This window comes from Akebia trifoliata, chromosome 10 (assembly GCF_017979445.1).
Source record: "Akebia trifoliata isolate Shusen 1 chromosome 10, ASM1797944v1, whole genome shotgun sequence".
In the NCBI taxonomy this organism is placed as follows: Eukaryota; Viridiplantae; Streptophyta; class Magnoliopsida; order Ranunculales; family Lardizabalaceae; genus Akebia; species Akebia trifoliata.
Window position 1 is genome coordinate 26803151 of NC_141384.1, and position 17705 is coordinate 26820855.

At 34.3% G+C, this 17705-nt stretch overlaps 1 protein-coding gene across 1 annotated transcript; it reads right to left on the bottom strand.

The window, feature by feature from the left end:
- Positions 1 to 89: 89 nt before the first annotated feature.
- LOC147393504 (transketolase, chloroplastic-like) lies at positions 90 to 4524 on the bottom strand. The gene is made up of 7 exons (XM_086455750.1): positions 3930 to 4524; positions 3124 to 3214; positions 2915 to 3020; positions 2517 to 2799; positions 2288 to 2436; positions 2034 to 2187; positions 90 to 1337 (listed from the first exon to the last, which is right to left on the bottom strand). Exons 1-7 carry the CDS (start codon positions 4419 to 4421, stop codon positions 378 to 380), a joined length of 2235 nt encoding a protein of 744 aa, XP_086311876.1. The 5' UTR covers positions 4422 to 4524; the 3' UTR covers positions 90 to 377.
- Between the last annotated feature and the right edge of the window lie 13181 nt (positions 4525 to 17705).

The window sequence follows — 17705 nt, forward strand, 5'->3', positions numbered from 1 at the left end:
GATGGAAAAAAAGATGAACCCATATCATCTTCAGGGCACAAATCATCTATATTGTACTTAAATGGCCAAAATAGATCATATATACCAAATGAGAATAATAAAACCTCACCAGCAATTCCCCTTCAAAAACATTACAGAATTAAATAGATCCAATGACAACAAATACGGTGAAAATTCAGTAACACAAGACTCTGGGTCTTGATTCAGTTTGGAGACACAGCTTCTTCATGGTGAAATTTAAAAAAAAAAAAAAAAAACTCAATTTTATTATCATGATCCAAGAGGCAATTTTTCTAAAACCCTCTTCTTCTCCACTGTCTTCAAATGCCAAATAAGCTAAAAGATGATATTAAAAAAAACACAACTACATAACAAGCCTAACAAATTGATTTGGCGGCCGCAATGACAGCTTCAGCTGTTAAACCGAACTCCTTGTATATTTTGCCTGCAGGTGCACTCGCTCCAAACCTGTCGATCCCAATTGATTTCCCCTTATCTCCCACAATCTTCTGCCATCCGAATGTCGATCCTGCCTCAATACTAACCCTAGCAGAGACAGCAGCGGGGAGGACACTCTCCTTGTATGCCTCTGATTGATCGTCGAATAACTCCCAAGAAACAAACGATACAACCCGTACTGCCTTCCCTTCCTTCCTTAGCTCATCGGCTGCCTTGGCAGCAATCTCTAATTCAGATCCAGTACCAATCAAGATGACATCGGGCTTGTTTCCTGAAGAGTTGTCTGATAAGATGTATCCTCCCTTCTCAACACCTTCGATAGATGATCCTGGAAGGTTGGGAAGCTTTTGACGGGAGAGGGCGAGGATCGAGGGTCTCTTCCTGTTGAGAACTGCAACTTTGTATGCACCAGCAGTCTCGTTCCCATCGGCCGGACGTAGCATTAGAATGTTGGGCATGGCTCTAAAGCTTGCCAAATGTTCAATGGGCTGATGTGTTGGACCATCTTCTCCAAGACCAATTGAGTCATGGGTCATCACGTAGATCACTCCTGACTCGCTTAAAGCTGAGATCCTGATAGCAGCCCTCATGTAGTCGGTGAACACAAAGAAGGTTGCACAATAGGGGATAAGACCAGGGTTGTGTTGAGCAATTCCGTTGCAGATTGCACCCATTCCATGTTCCCTAACACCGAATCGGACATTCCTCTCCTCTGGGGTGTCCTTTTGGAAGTCCCCGAACATCTTCAGTAAGGTCATGTTGGAGGAAGCAAGATCTGCACTACCACCTATAAGCCCGGGGAGTACTTTTGCAAGTGCGTTAAGGCACTGTTGAGACAGGTTTCTAGTGGCATCGGCAGGGCTCTCTGGAGTGTAAGTCTAGGAAAAAGCACACATATGATCATGAAAACAATACTAATCTCACTATCAAATGAAGTACATCCCATAGTCTACTAAGTCAAGGTTCAGGGATATGTCGAAAACGAAAAACTTCGGAAAATTCAGTAAAATCAGGAAAAAAATCAAGCTAGGGATAGGACTATGTAATTATTCCTAGTAGTATGTGTTATCATATTATACCATCAAATCCCATATTAAACTAAAATAATAAATCATTGAAACCCATATTGATATCACCATGCACCCACAACACATAACCACAGGTCTGTAACATATTCAAGGTTTATATTGCATTGGTCAATATCATTGAAATAAATGGTATCCTCACTTGTATTGTCATTATCATAAGCTTTATCAGTAAAATGGTCGCTATCATCTTCATCAAGATCACATCCTCTTACTAGTGCATCAAGATCATCTTTCATTTTTCCCAATTTAATCACAAATATCGCAATTTAAAAATGTAGTTCGTGATTTAATCGCGAAATTTGTCAAGGTTGTGCCTTATTAAAAAAGTTGCAATTAAATTGTGATTAAATCGGTGCAGAAAGAAGTCATGATTTAATCACAACTTTTTCAATAAGTCGGAGAATGTGGTGACTATGGTACATCCTATGCAAAAGTAAATGTTCGAAAGCAAGTGAAAGCAACCAAACTGATCAGGGCACCACTCACCGGAAGAGCCTTCTCCCAACCAGCGGGAAATACACCAGTAATGATGGATTTCAACTCCGCGGCTTCCTCCTTATACTTCTTTTCATACTCTGCAAACTTGGCATTCCATTCAGCTTCAAGAGCAGCGCCTTCGGGAACATGGCGGCTCCAATGCCTGTAAAACACAAACAACAAAACTCGTTCAATGATTGACAAAACATTTCAAGTTGACTCTAGAGGCTTAATGAGGGAGAATCCCTTCCAAATTTCCTTACTTCTTAACTTCCTCGGGCACATAGAAAGGCTCGTGTGGCCAACCAAGATTTTTCCTAGTGGCATCGACTTCCTTGGCACCCAATGCACTCCCATGTACACTGTATGAGTTTGCTTTGTTTGGGGACCCATAACCAATAGTAGTAGTCACCTGTAAGGAAAACAAACTTCAATAAAATTGTAACCCAAGTCAAAAGTGAGTTTCTAGTACTACACGTGGAACAATTTGACCTTGATCAAAGTGGGTTTGTCTTTGACAGCCTTTGCTTCCTTGATGGCAGCACGGATTTCATCATATCCGGTGTTTCCATTCTTCACCCAAATAACATGCCATCCTAGACCCTCAAAACGTGTGTCAACGGTCTCAGTGAATGCTATCTCTGTGTCACCATCAATGGAAATGTGGTTGTCATCATAGAAAGCGATCAGCTTTCCAAGTCCCCAATGCCCAGCAAGTGAACACGCTTCATTGGAAATACCCTCCATTTGACAACCATCCCCAATTATAGCATATCTAAGAAGGAAGATCCCAATACCATAAACATCAAATATGTAAAGTTTACAAATTCGTATATCAAGGTAGAGAAAACTAAGTAACACGTAGTTAGACGAAGGAGGTTGTTACTTACGTGTAGTGGTCGACAATCTCGTTGTCGGGTTTGTTGTAACGAGCAGCCAAGTGCTTCTCTGCAAGGGCCAATCCAACAGCATTGGCAATACCTTGACCGAGAGGACCTATGAAGAAATCATAAATAAATACATAAAAAAGAATAATTCTCACAATTATATTGTATTTCCGCAGGAAATGGAGTTCAATTTCCAAGTAATAGAAGCAAACCAGTAGTGACTTCGACACCGGGCGTCTCAAAGTTCTCAGGATGACCCGGAGTTTTGCTTCCCCACTGACGAAAAGACTTCAAGTCGTCTTCCTAGAAGATTGATTTGGAACACAGCCAATTTCAGTAACAAAAGTAACTGAAATAACTTAAAGCACAACATTTGTGAATAATCTGGAAAAACAAACATATGGGCATCCTTAAATCCAATTCAACTAAACCTTTCTTTTTCTGGCTTGCAGAAAGGAATGAAATCCACCAAGAATTCTTTGAAACACTAATATAATCAATACCATTATCTAGATCTTTGTCAACCAAAAAATGCAATTTTCCCCCAAATTCTGTCCCTACTTCGACAAAAATTAAAACTTCAACACTGGGTTCTTGGCAGAAAGACTTCAAATCTTCCTAGAAGATCGATTTGGAACATATCCATATTCAGAAATTGAAATGGCTTAAAGCACAAAACTTTGTGAACGAAAAGGGAAAATCCGAGAAAACAAACACATGGGCTTCCTTAAATCTAATTCAACTAAACTCTTCTTTGTATGGTTAGCAGCCAGAAATGAAATCCACCCAAGATTCAAGTTTCCACTAATATGACAAATGTCAACCAAAAAAACAAAATTTTCGCAAACTCTATCCCTGTTTCTCCAAAAACTAGAACAACAACAACAACAAAAATTCCAATACAGCATCAAATGGAATATTTACACCACTGTACAAAAATTCCCCAAACAAAATTCACAAACCCTTCGAAATAAAAGACACCCATTTATTAACCAATCAAGAACATTAACGTACGCACCTTCACACTATCATATCCTGCAAGATGAAGCAAGGCGTATTGTAGCATACACCCATGTCCAGCAGAGAGAACAAACCGATCTCGATTGAACCAGTAAGGGTTCTTTGGATTATACCTCATGATCTCATCGAACAGAATATGACCCATTGGAGCACACCCCATGGGCAAACCTGGGTGACCCGAATTCGCTTTCTCGACTGCATCTATTGCGAGGAATCGAATCGTGTTGACCGATTTCTCAACCAAAGCTGTCTTAGTCTTCTCTAGAGTCTCCAATGCGGAAGCATGGATGGAAGATCGAGAGATCACTTGCTTGCGAGATCCGAACACATGTAAGGTTTGGGACGAAGAGGGTTTGATGGTTCGACCGGAGAGAGAGCTGAGGTTGAAGCCTGGTAGGGAAAGACGGTCTGAGTTGGTGGTTGAGTTATGATGGGTTATGGTTCGAGTCAAGAAGGCTTGAGAGAGGGAGAGAGATGACGTGGCCGCCATGAGTGTGCGCAGGTTAAGAAGCTACGCTGGTGAGGATCACAGAGAGAGAGAGAGAGAGAGAATACCTTGGAAGGTAAATGAAGGCAGCAGACTCTCCCACCTTCCAATTGTTTAATTAATTATTTTTTTTCGTAGTTTTCTCCGCCATTTTCGATATTTTGAGTATTTAAGCAGCCCCCCTTAAAATCCCAAAAATATGAGTTATACCCAAAATTTTATTTCTTCCTCTATTGACAATCTTTGATCTGATGGAGAACGGTAGCAATGTAGCACAAATGGGATCTCCATTTTGTTGCGAAAAATAAGGAAATTTTATTTCATTTTCAATTATTCAAATAATTGAATAATTTTACAATTTATCATCCTTCTTTATCATTGATCCATTTTGTTAGGAAAAAGACTATACAGACAAATTCAAAGAAGCATAAGCAAAAAAAAAAAAAAAGACTATACAGACAAATTCAAAGAAGCATAAGCAAAAAAAAATCGAGAAAATTTTGGGGGCATATAAAGATAATAAAATTAAAAGGATGTTAGTGAAGAAAATATAATGAAAAAATAATACATAAAATTAAAGAGATATTTTTAAAAAGAATAAAAGATGACAGATTGGAGTTAGGAGTATTCTTGAAAAGGAAATAAGAAAATTAAAATTTTCCTCTACGAGAGGATAAGGATTGAAACATTTTCTTCAACCGTTTAATTTTATGATATAAAGCTAGAGTTCACCCATACCTACAACACATGCATCCTCTTTGAAATTAAATGGGTAAATATAAAATAAATAATTAGAAGAATATTATTAAAAAATTCTTTGGAGTTAAGGGGATAAAAAAAATAAGTAATAAAGTTTTAGAGATATTATTAAGAAAGATGGTCTTTACCTCTTTGGAGTTAGAGAGGTAAATAATTCATTTTGACTTCAAAGGGAACTTCTCTTTTGATAAATTAATGGAAATATTACTTTTGTTATTTTCTGACAATGTTATTTTGACTTTTGGTATCAAATGGATAAAATCCCAAATCAATTATCCAATCATTCCCTTGACTTCTTGGGCTATTTTTCAAATGTAAGATTAAATCCTTCAACGACAGAAAAATTAGAGGAATTTCATTAAAAATGAGATAAGATGGTAAACTTAGAGAGATATTATTAAAATGACTTACTAAAACATATGCGGTCTATACGCAATTGACGTGGCAAGTTTGAACTCAAGATTATTATTATTTTTTTAATTTGAGTAAATAATTGAAAGTGGGGTGCCAATAACAACTATCAATAAAGGCAGATCATTACGTTTTCGAAACTATTAAAATGGAGGTAATAGCACTATTGAGAACGAGATGGTGATGTAGACATTTTGGTGATGACTATTAAGATACCCTCTAATCTTTCAAGCTGATCACACTCCCCTTGCCACCATAGTCTTCTTTTTTAGATAGTAAAAGATGATCTGAATGATATCTCATTAAATCTTTAGTAACCATTGATTTTTATTAACTTGTTTAATGTTTTGAATTCCTAACGATCATAAATTAATATTCGGGCTCCAATTATTCAAAATAATCAAAACCCTACTTTTTTACCACATCAAGAACTATTTAGAGAAAAATGGTAAAATTGCCTTAGTGACAATAAATACTTTTGGCCTATTTCTTATTCCCGATTTTAACAACTCACCTTCGACAAAGTTTCTATTAAACTTTTTTAGTAGGAAACTCATAACAATTGCTAAAAACATTGACTTTCGCCATTGTAGTCCAAAAATTATTGTCTAAATACCCTTTTCGTCGTTCAATATTATCAATCTCAACGGAATCAAATAATACTTGCGATTTTAATTAAAAACAAAATTTAAGATTTAATTTTGAAATATTTTAACACTATTTTTATATAAATAAAAAGGAATGTTCACTATGATAGCATAGTATTAGTTTCGTCGCAATCACTGCACTATTGTAGTTAGGGCATAAAATGGGTCGTGTTTATCCGAAATCTAACTGATCTAAATTTAGCGTGTTTCAATCCTTGGGCTAGATCTGAAAAATGAAAAAATGGATTGAATATGCTTTGATGTCCCTTGATCCGAGTTGGACCCAGGTTAGATATGGATCCTTCCCTATATCCGCCTAGATTTAAATGATATACTGCTTTGAAACTTATATTTTTAAATTTTTCTAAGTATATTATTTTCTACTATTTTAATATACCATTAATTCTTATAAAATTAAGGATTATAATGGTAAAATAGAATTTTATATCAATAAGAAAATAAGTATAGTAGAAAAAATGTTGAATGACCCGAAATTGTCTAACTCAACCCAATCGAGTTGGATTCCAATATAGTTTTATCTAATATGCTCCAAGTCTTTTTTGGATCCAAATATAAAAAAAAATTGAATCTAAATATTGATATACTCATATGGTCCAACCCATTTAAGCTTTAATTGTAGTATATAACTATGATATCGATGTCAATAACTACGATATTTTAGTATGTAACTACAATATAGGAGTTAATAGTTACAGTTTTGTAGCGGTTGTTATTATATTATGACGATTGCTTAAATATGGCGTAAACTTTTGATTTTGGTGATCACTAACATGATGTGGTGATTGCTAGGAGTGATCACTTTCATAGTGTGGCACTTGCATCCATACAATACTGATCATTATCATACTAAAACTAGAAAAAATAAGAGAAGTTGAATGCTTCAACTGAAATTGCTCCAAAAACAATTAAAACGACTTCTAAATACAAAAATTAGTATAGTTGAACTATTTTTCCATATTTAAGTGATTGCAGGTCAATAATAGCAAACATACATCCTAATCAAAGGTAATATCATATTTAAGTGATCGACGTATTCTAATAGTGACTGCTACACTACTATAGCTTCTTGGTACAATATAGTAGCCACCTTTTATAATTATATAACCATACACTATAATATTGGAAGTGGGGATCAAAAGTTATGCCATGTTTACGTTTAAATTTGCACAACATTAACTTAAAATCACTAATTAGATTTAAAGCTTTCATTGCAGAAAAAAATATTATCATTGGAGAAAAAGATTAAAAGCTAAGGGCAAAATCGTTAAAAAAAGGTTCGATGGAGAAGTAAAAAAAACCAAATGATAAAATTATGATTTAGGTAGGAAAGCTTGACATTTGATAAGGACAAACGAGAAAATTTGCAACACCAAAAGTTTTTAAAAAAAGTTATTTTAAGGTATTTTTTATTAGAAATATCTCAAATCAAGCCCAAAACTGCGTTTTTGTAATCATTTAGAGACAATGACAGGTCTAGATATATGAGATTCAAGGATGATTGATCTTCATTTACAATGGGTTTAAGAGTCACCATCATTCAAAGATTTTAGGTGTGAATAGACACTTAAAATAAGTTTTGAAATTCTTTTTGGTTTGTAGTGACTCACATTCAATAGATAAGGGGAGTCCTACCTAAAAACTAGGTTAAGAGGTTCGGCACCCATCAAGTGAGGGTTACCAAAGGTATAGCCACAAAATGAAGTATAAATCTTTTTTTTTTTTTTTGTGTTTTGAAAATAGATAGAATTATAGAGGGATGAAGAGAAATTTTAAATATAGTTTTGTTTACAAAATGAAGAGATAAAGGTAGTGAACAAGCTATCACTAGAAGTATGTGCCTGCTCGATTTTTTTTTTTTTTTTGTGGGCTTGAGACTTGAGTGAAAATTCATTTTGGTTTCATTCTTTTGAGTCCCTAAGCCCTTTTAGACACTTATGTGCTCACTTGGGAGTCTCTTTTTATTGATTTTATCTTTAGGAAATATCCATGGATTGAAAGCCTTAGTTGCAATATTAATCTCTTCTTGAGAAAGTTTGCGATATTTAATTATAGTAGTAGTGTCATGAACATTGTCTTGAATTTCTTCACTTTTATTAAACACCACAAATCCAAATTTTGCATCTCTTGTCCACCTTTTTAGTATGTAATGAGTTGGAAGAATTTGAATATCTTCAATTACAAAAATCTTCAAGATGCATCTACCTAGATAACTAGGAAATTCAAACAACTGGCAACTACAAACAGCACTTGTGTCAGAATAGTCATATGTAATAGTACGGATCAATTGCTCATGTCCTTCCATCCACAGATTATATATGCTTCTTGGTCCAATTTCCTCAACTTTTCTATAACGATAAGAAATGGTTTGAAATAGTTGTTCTTGAAACATCTGAAAGATTATTCTTGTGTATACTCCCGTTATTTTATTCTCAATTTTCATGGAAAATCTTAAAATTGGCATTTTATTGTTAATATTATAATCTTCATTATTTTCTACCTCTCGCCTATCCAAAGCAGTTTTTTCATATTGATTGATAAACTCAAATGAATGCATACCTTTTTTTTAGGTATTTATCAAAATAAAAATTTATGCTTTCACTTTGTTGGGTCATATACATAGCTGCACAAAATATGTCACGCGTGTAAACTGATACCCATGTTTCCCGTTTTTCAAATAACTTTATCAATCACTTATTCTCTCTTAAGTTATATCTCTCAATCATTTGTACCCAGTTAATCTCAAACTCTTCAACTGTTTTAGTTCCATACAAACAATTATGGAACTCACAGGAAAAGTCTTTATACGAATTAACTGTATAAGGTATATTCTTTAATGCATTTCTATTTATATGCCACAGGCAAAATCTGTGTCGAATGCCTGATAAAATCCGACCAATAGCTCCACCAATAGTTGATTTTTTATCAGTAAGAATTACATTAGACTGCTTTTCATTCATTGCCATCATCCATGATTTCATAACTCATACAAAAGATTCTTTCATTTCAAAATAAAGTAATGCATCACCAAATAATATTGTTTGATAATGATGATTGATGCCTACAATTGGTACAAACGGCATACCATACATATTCGTTTCGTATGTGAGGTCAAAACATACAATATTTCCAAAGTAATGGTAATCCATTTTCAACCTAGCATTAGCCCAAAAAAATTTGTCCTGTGACCCTCTAAATCAACTTGAATGGAATAAAAAAAAAAAGGATTCTCCATTTGTTGACGTTGAAGATAATCAAGTACAACTTGAGCATTACCTTTTTCTAATTCTCGTTGACATTTTGTACTCAAATAATTATTTGCATATTTTCTTGTAAAACCAATGTTACGAACTCCTCCAGCTTTCACAGCCATGTAATCTATCATAAAGTTTGTTCTAATTCCTGTTAAATGCATAATAGTTTTTCTTTGGCTTTCACTTATTTTTTGTTAAGATCTAAGCATGTCTTTTACTTGGAGTCGCAAGGTTATGATTATGCTCTTTTACAACATGGGTCACAACCAATTTTTCTTTCTTATAGTCATTACTATCTTACAGCCTGTTCTTAAATCAGCATGATTCCTTCTTCTTTTGTCAAAAGGTTTGGATCTAGGATCTCGCTTCCCTTCAAGGGAATAATAATAAATACGACCAATCACGTATGTGTATTTTTCTCGATGTTGCTAACTTGTGCCATATGTGTATCTTTCTCTATTCAAACTCAACTTCTGTATATATCTTTGGCTCACCCATAGAAGTTAGTGGAGTGCCGATATAACTTCCCTTATTTACTTTTAATTGGGGTGTAATAGTAAAAGTTAGGGTGCCAATAGTAACTCTCAATATCTATGAATGGAATAAAATTTCCTTAGGCCTATTTGATAGCAAGGAATACAAATTCCTTGGGAAAATAAATGCCTTGGAAAGATGAATTCCACAATTTGATTGCAAATAAGAAAATATCAAAAACGGTGTTGATTTAATAGTTTTAAAACTCATTGAGTCAACTTCAAATTTGGTTGAGTCACCCCGACTTGATTTCGGGGTGACTTGGTCCCATAATTCAATGGAACCAAGTTGTTGATTGGACTTGGTTGGGCCACCTAAAAAATGCTTAGTCAAGTCAGAAACTCGACCGCATTATTCCGTTATATATGATATCTCGTGGAGAACACATTAAATATGTTATTTATTTAAATATTAAAATCTATTTGTAATATAAATTTAATATATTTTTATTTGACTGGTTTGAGTTGACTCACGAGTTGTTGATTTGACTTGACACAATGGACATATGAGTCGAATTGAGTTTTTGAATTTTAAAATTATGGTTTTATTTTTGGGGGTGGGGGTGGGGGTGGGGGTAAGAGGTGGGAAATTCCATTGGGCAAGAAATTGAATTCCAGGAAACAACATGATCGAATGCTTAAAAATTGCATTTTCCATGAAAATTCATTTTCCTGTCCACTTCCTTGCACAATCAAAGAGACCCTTAGGGCCCGTGTGGATACAGGAACCAAAAGTACTTAGAATATAAGTACTTTCATAAGTACTTTTTGAAGTACTGTCTGGAGTAGGTGGATAACTATTGTGTGTTTGGATGCAAGTTCTGAAAAGTACTGTCAGAAGTACTTTTGATAAAGTTTTGTGTTTGGAAACTATTTTGGATTTTGTTAAAATAATCAAAATGCCCTTATAAGTATCAGTTACTATTTTTAACATTATAACTCTACAAATTATTCTTCAAAAGAAATAAAAGTTATGGTTTTTATTCATAAAAACTAATATAAACACCCAACAATTATAAACAAATATAAGATATTGTGAGCAAATATATACAACCACTAAAAATATGAAGAAGCTTTCACCAAATCAATGGATAGTAAATTTATGTGTAATTATTCACATCAATCTTGCAATAAGAAAATTTAAACTATGGTTGGAATGCTCATGGATAAATCATTGAGTGAGTAATTGGGAAAGCAAGAAATCCAAATTCAAATGCTACACTATAAGGCTACCACATCAATGGATAATAATAAAATATTACTTAATTACATTTTTGAGGGTATACTTGTAATTTTTAAAATTTATGAGGGGCATACTTGTCCCAAATACTACACCAAAAAACTACCACCACATCAATGGATAGTAATATAGTATTACTGCAATTGCATTTTTTAGGGTATGCTTGTAATTTTCAAAATTTATGAGGGGTATATTTGTCCCAAATGTTACACCAAAAGGCTACCACCATATCAATGAATAGTAATATAATATTATTCTAATTGCCTTTTTGAGGGTAGGTTTATAATTTTCAAAATTTATGAGGGGCATACTTATCTTAATCTCGTCATTTTGACAATATTTTGTGGCTCCGCGCAAGAGTAGTTTAGAGAAGTAGCATCATTGGTACTCCGTGAAAAAGTACTAAAATGACTCCACAGTAAAGTAGTTTTTTCCAGGAGTTATTTATCCAAACACCTTTAAAGTACTTCTGACTCCCCGCAAAAGTCAGAAGTACTTAGAGAAGTCAATCCACACAGGCCCTTAGTTTACAGATAGCTATTGTTTGATACGGGTATAGTGAAAATCAGATTGGATGAATGCTTTCATGATCTTGTGTTTTGGGGATGTCAAGTTTTCAGTAACTCACACTTATGAAGGGCTCAATGTCCCATGAACTTACACCTCTCCTAGAAATAAAGCAAAAATTTGGCCTGGTTGATCATTTCTATCATTGATTTGAAACCTAATTTTTTTTCAATGGCCCTTATTCATGGGAAATTGTTTGGACAAGCCCATTGAAGAAGTCCTTTTTCGGGAAAGGTTTAGGATGTCTGTGATTGCTGACAAAATTTGTTCTTGAAAAATCAATTTCCTAGAAAAATGATCATAAGAAAATGGATTTTCTAATAAAATTCTTGTTTGTGTTTGATTGCACATGGGATACATCATAGGAAACTTGGATTTTAGTTTTACGAGTGAGGTTTCGAGAGAAAGGCATTAGGATTTCCCTCTTTAGTTGAGAAAATCATTTCCAGGGGTTTGCAAAAGATAATATTTTCTCATGAAGTTGGGGAAATCATTTTTTGTTATAAAATTTTTTTTCTGGAAAATCAATATCTGTTAGATTTCTTGTGCAATCATATGGACCAAGGGATTGTTTGTTTGTTGAGACATGAGAAAATCATTTACTTGAAAAATAATATTTTGAGCAATTCATTTTCTCATGAAAATATTGGCCGCATTTGATCATGCATGGAGAATCAGATTCTAACGTAAAACCGACTAGAGTTAGGTCTGGAATCAGGGCTAAACCTAACTTAATAGGTTCTTTTTCCCCCTATTAATCTTCCTGAAGTAAAGAGAAGTGCACCCAAGAAACCATATCCTATCTTACTAACTCAATGGTGAGTTGAAGAAGTTGATCCACCATCACATCGGTCTTAGACCCATGATCAGTTTAAATCTTGATGTAGATGTGGAGTCAACATTGATCATCTTTAAGGTAATTTTGTAATTTTGGAAATTATTTTTTAGACCTTATTATTATTCCACCTCTTTGAGAGCAATTCTCTCAATTTGTGGTGAAGTAAAGTGGGATTTAAATGACAAAATTGCTACAAAATACAAATCAAAATTGTCACATAAATGTGTGTATAATAATTGTCACATAGTTATGATTTGTAGAACTAACTGGTTTGTGATTCGGTCATGGGTGCAGAAAACATGAAGTATGAAACGTTTCAGGGAAAGGAAATGATATCTTCACAGCTGAATGTTCCCACACTTTTCACTTGAACTGCATTGCATCAAGTGTCTGTCCTCTCTGCCGCTCCACTTTGAAGGACTTACCCTTGTAGTCTCCTTTGCATGTCATAAGTAAACTGGGCCCTGCAGATCACCTTGCAATCATTTCTTTCTCATCAACCAGTTTTTCCACCCCACTTGATATCTGACATTCTCGCTGTTAATTCCCTTACGTCAGGAGGAGGTGGTACCAACATAGTCGAAGCGCTACGTAAAGGGGTTAAGGTTCTTGAGGATCGTCGTGTGCGGAACCCGGCTTCAAGCATTCTCCTCCCCTCAGATGGATGGGACACCTACAATATCAATATGGGTAACTCAAATTCTTCAAGTTGGATACCGAGCTTTCTCAACCTCTTACCGCCTTCCATCTGTCCTCATAGCAACAGTGGGGCAGTTGGAGAGATGGTCGTCCCACCTCTGCCATCTACTCCGGTCCATACATTTGGGTCGGCTCGGACCATGATTCAACGGTTAGGCATGCCATATGAGATGCATCAGGTGGCACCTTTTCCTTCATTGAGGTTATTGGAAGCATACAAGATGCCTTTGTTGGAATTTAGAGGGTTGAATTAGAAAACCCTTTAATATTCATGTAATTGCAACCATATGGTAAATCAATTAACCATAGGGTATTTAAATCCCATGTTTGCCTTTTGCTTTTTACTTTATGCTTTATGCTTTTTACTTTATTGCTTTATGTTTAGTTGAATGTTTTGATTTTGCCTTGAGAAATAATAGTCCCACATCGACTAGGAGAAGAATTGATTTGCAATTCTTAAGTAGTTGTGCTTCTAATAGCTTTAAAGTGGATAGAAGTAGTGGGCGGGCTCACGCGCGCACACGGGGGTCCAAGAGGAAAACCCATGGTTCTAATTGGAATTTGGATCCACCGGTCCGAAAACCTCAATTTAAATTTAAATTGAACCAGTGTGTCTATTCTGAACTAGCACAATGTGCCTGTTCGGAACCAGTTTGTGACTGTTCTAAACAGTCACTTTCTCTTTTATATATATCAATTGTTTAGTCGATTTAAACTACTTGATTTTCTCTGTTATTATGTATTTTCGAATTATCAGTAAATTATTATTTCGTTGTGAGAGCACACAACATCGTCGAGTTCGAAGTTACGTTCCAATTTAGAGTACCCTTTTGGATATGTGGGTTGTTGAAACCTGCAGAACGAACGCCTACAGACTGTGGTACCGTAGCAGGGGCGAATTTCGTTTTAGGACAGTGCTTTGTGCACGCCTCAACCATTTCTTTGTAGGTAATATTTTCTTTTACATTCAATTTCGAAATATAAGGTTTGTTCTAACTTCTTCTCACTTTGCCATAAAAGAAATCAGTATTCAGAAATAACAATCTAAAACGAAATTCCTTTATTACTGATTTCTATGGAGACAGTTTCTAATTCCGTGCACAGTGAAAAATCCGATAAATTCGATGGAAAGAATTTTAAATTCTGGCAACAAAAAATGTTGTTTTATTTAACAACATTACATTTGGCTCATATCATCACTCAAGAATCAGTTTCTTTAGATGATGATGAGGATGACCAAATCAAAAGAACCGAATATTGGAAATGGGAACATTCCAATTTCATGTGCCGAAATTATATCCTAAATGGATTAAGTACTGTTCTTTATAAGGTGTATTCCTCTATTGAGTCTGCCAAAACTTTGTGGGAAATTCTTGAAAAGAAATATACTTTAAAAGATGCCGGCACAAAGAAATTTGTTGTTTGGCGTTTTCTAGATTTTAAGATGGTAGACTCTAAGTCAGTTGTATCACAATCCGAAGAGCTCCAAATCCTTATTCATGAGATCCATGTTGAAGGCATGAGTATAAGTGAAGGATTCCAAGTTGGATCGATAATTGAAAAATTACCACCATCTTGGAAAGACTTCAAAATAATTTGAAGCATAAGAGAAAGGAAATGGGACTCGAGGATCTAGTGATAAGACTTAGAATTGAAGAGGATAACCGAAAGAATGAGAAGAAGAGTGAAACAAACTCTATGATTTCTAAAGCGAATGTAGTGGAAGAAGAACCTTCCAAATTCACTAGAAAGTTCAAACCCGGATTCCAGAAAAAATATGTAAAGAAAAATTTCATGGTCCAAAAGCCAATATCCAGAAGATCAAGGGAAATTGCTATTTTTGCAATAAACCTGGACATCGGGCTAAGGATTGTCGCAAAAGGAAAAATCAGCAACACCATCAGAAACATGAACAAGCCAATGTGACTGAAACACAGAACCTATCAGCGGTTGTTTCAGAAGTGAATCTGGTAGGAAATACCAATGATTGGTGGTTGGATACGGGAGCCACCAAGCACATATGCTCTAAGAGAGGCATGTTTTCCTCTTACAACAACGTTGGAGATGAAAAGTTATTCATGGGAAATTCTTCCACATCCACTGTGATCGGAAAAGGAAAAGTGAATGTGAATTTCACATCTGGCAAAAGTTCTGACTCTGAATGACGTGCTACATGTTCTAGAAATTCGAAGAAATCTGGTTTCAGGATCTCTTTTAAGTAAGAGAGGCTTCAAAATGGTGTTTGAGTCTGATAAATGTATAATTACAAAGAATGGAATGTTGTGGGCAAGGGCTATCTATGTGATGGATTATTTAAACTCAATGTAATTTCTGATTGTATTAATAATATTAATTCTTTTGCTTATGTTTCTGAGTATTCTAATATTTGGCATGCTAGATTAGGCCATGTTAATAATAAATCAGTTATCAAATTAATGAATAGTGGTATGATTCCTAAAATGCATATTGATTTATCTAAAAAATGTGAAATTTGTGTTGAATCAAAATTTGCCTAAAAAACCTTTTAAAAATATTGAAAGATGTACAAAACCTTTAGAATTAATACATTCTGATTTATGTGATCTCAAATACATTCAATCTAGAGGTGGTAAAAAATATTTCATAACTTTTATTGACGATTGCACTAGATTTTGTATGATATATCTTTTAAGTAGTAAGATGAAGCATTGGAAATGTTTAAAATTTATAAATTAGAAGTTGAAAATCAACTTGAAAATAAAATTAAAATTTTAAGATCTGACCGAGGAGGAGAATATGAATCTAATCCTCTAACTATATTTTGTCAAGAAAATGGAATAATACACCAAACCACTGCTCCTTATTCTCCCCAACAGAATGGTGTAGCAGAGAGGAAAAATAGAACTTTAAAAGACATGGTAAACTCTTTACTTGTTAGTTCAGGTGTACCTTTAAATTTATGGGCAGAATCTCTTTTAACATCTTGTTATATTTTAAATAAAATTCCATTAAAGAATTCTGAAAAATCACCTTATGAACTTTGGAAAGGTAGAACACCTACTTTAAATACATGAAAGTGTGGGGGTGTTTAGCCAAAGTGGCTGTTCCTTTACCTAAAAAACAAAATTAGGTCCTAAAACTATAGATTGTATTTTTATTGGATATACCATTAATAGTAGTGCATACAGATTTCTTGTTTATAAATCTGATATAAATGATATTAATCCTAACACTATAATTGAATCCAGAGATGCTGAATTTTTTGAGGATGTGTATCCTTGTAAGGATAAAATTGAAAAATCATTAAAAAGATCTCACATTGAATTATCAAATAATGAACCTAGAGAACAAGAGTCTAATATAGAACCTAGGAGAAGCAAGAGATCTAGAACAGCAACTTCCTATGGACCTGATTTTATTAGTTTTCTCTTAGAAGGAGATCCTCAGACTTTTAAAGATGCAATTTCAACACCTGAGGCTCCATTTTGAAAGAAGCTATAAATAGTGAAATGGATTCAATTATGAGTAATAACACTTGGGAATTAGTTAATCTACCTCCTGGTAATAAAACAATTGGTTGTAAATGAATTTTTAAAAGAAAATTAAAATCTGATGGAACTATAGATAAGTATAAAGCCAGATTAGTGGCTAAAGGGTACAAGCAAAAAAAAGGCATTGACTTTTTTGACACTTATTCTCCTGTTACTAGGATCACTTCTATTAGAATTCTTATTGTTATAGCTTCCATTTATAAATTAGAAATTCATCAAATGGATGTAAAAACTGCATTTTTAAATGGAGAACTTGATGAAGAAATATATATGGATCAACCGGAAGGATTTGTAATTAAAGGACATGAAAATAAAGTTTGTAGATTAATTAAATCCTTATATGATTTAAAACAAGCTCCAAAACAGTGGCATGAAAAATTTGATACTATAATGATATCAAATGGATTTAGAATCAATGAAGCTGATAAGTGTGTTTATTATAAAACTATCTTTGATTCTTATGTGATTATTTGTCTATATGTAGATGACATGCTAATTTTTGGATCTAATATAAATGTTATTGTAGACACCCCATTTTTGCATCCGCCTGATTAATCAACTCGTCAACCCGATTGCAATGATTCCCAATGATGGATGTGTATTCCAATGCTTTATTTTGTTACCAGATATGTTTCAGAAATCCGGATGAGGTATCTCGAACTGACAAAACCTTAGAAATTACGCTACGCTAGGAAAATACGACCCCAGAAACATAGAAATCATCATCTTGCAGACCAGAAAGAAACTTCACGATAAAAATCACTAAAAATTATCAAATTACCAAAATATCC